This window comes from Corvus brachyrhynchos, unplaced genomic scaffold, assembly GCF_000691975.1.
Source record: "Corvus brachyrhynchos isolate BGI_N302 unplaced genomic scaffold, ASM69197v1 scaffold197, whole genome shotgun sequence".
In the NCBI taxonomy this organism is placed as follows: domain Eukaryota; kingdom Metazoa; phylum Chordata; class Aves; order Passeriformes; family Corvidae; genus Corvus; species Corvus brachyrhynchos.
The window spans coordinates 484378-484915 of record NW_008239108.1 but is presented as its reverse complement, the minus strand read 5'-3'; the positions used below and the strand labels follow the sequence as shown (position 1 = coordinate 484915).

General features: G+C 67.3%; 1 protein-coding gene across 1 annotated transcript in view; it reads right to left on the bottom strand.

The window, feature by feature from the left end:
* The window catches only part of LOC103619221 (filamin-C), a 32114-nt gene that overhangs the window by 17147 nt on the left and 14429 nt on the right, over positions 1–538 (bottom strand). The window contains exons 21-22 of the mRNA XM_017739389.1: positions 460–522; positions 1–111 (exon numbers count right to left, since the gene is read on the bottom strand). Coding sequence (XP_017594878.1) covers positions 1–111; positions 460–522 — 174 coding nt within the window. The remainder of the gene's footprint in view (positions 112–459; positions 523–538) is intronic.

The window sequence follows — 538 nt, the reverse complement described above, 5'->3', positions numbered from 1 at the left end:
CCCCTCCACTGTCAGCCCCAGCCCCCCACTGCCCGCACCCTGCGTGGCAATGGAGAACGGTGCCGGGACCCCAACACAGCCGCCCTTCAGCCCTGGCCCCGAGGCCACCACCTGCAGGCACAGGGACACATGGGTGTCAGGGGGAACACAGGAACAGGTGGAGGTCAAGAGGGACACAGGGACAGGTAGGGGTCAGGGGGAACAGAGGGACACATGGAGGGGGGTCAAGGGGGACAGGGGGAAGGTGACGGTCAGGGGACCCCCATGCGCCTGCCCTGCAGCCCCAGCCCCGAGGCCAGCACCCGTTTGCACAAGAACATGTAGGGGTCGGGGGGACATGCAGGGGGGGCATGGGCACATGTGGGGCTTGTGAGTGGCACAGGGGGGTCAGGAGGGCAGAGGGACACACAGAGATTGGGACACACACACCCCTGTTGCACACGCGTGTGCCATGCTCACCTTGGAGGGGTCAGGGGGCAGCAGAGCCTCCACAGGGAAGGGGCTGCCTGGGACCGGGTGGCCCTCGTAGGTGACATGG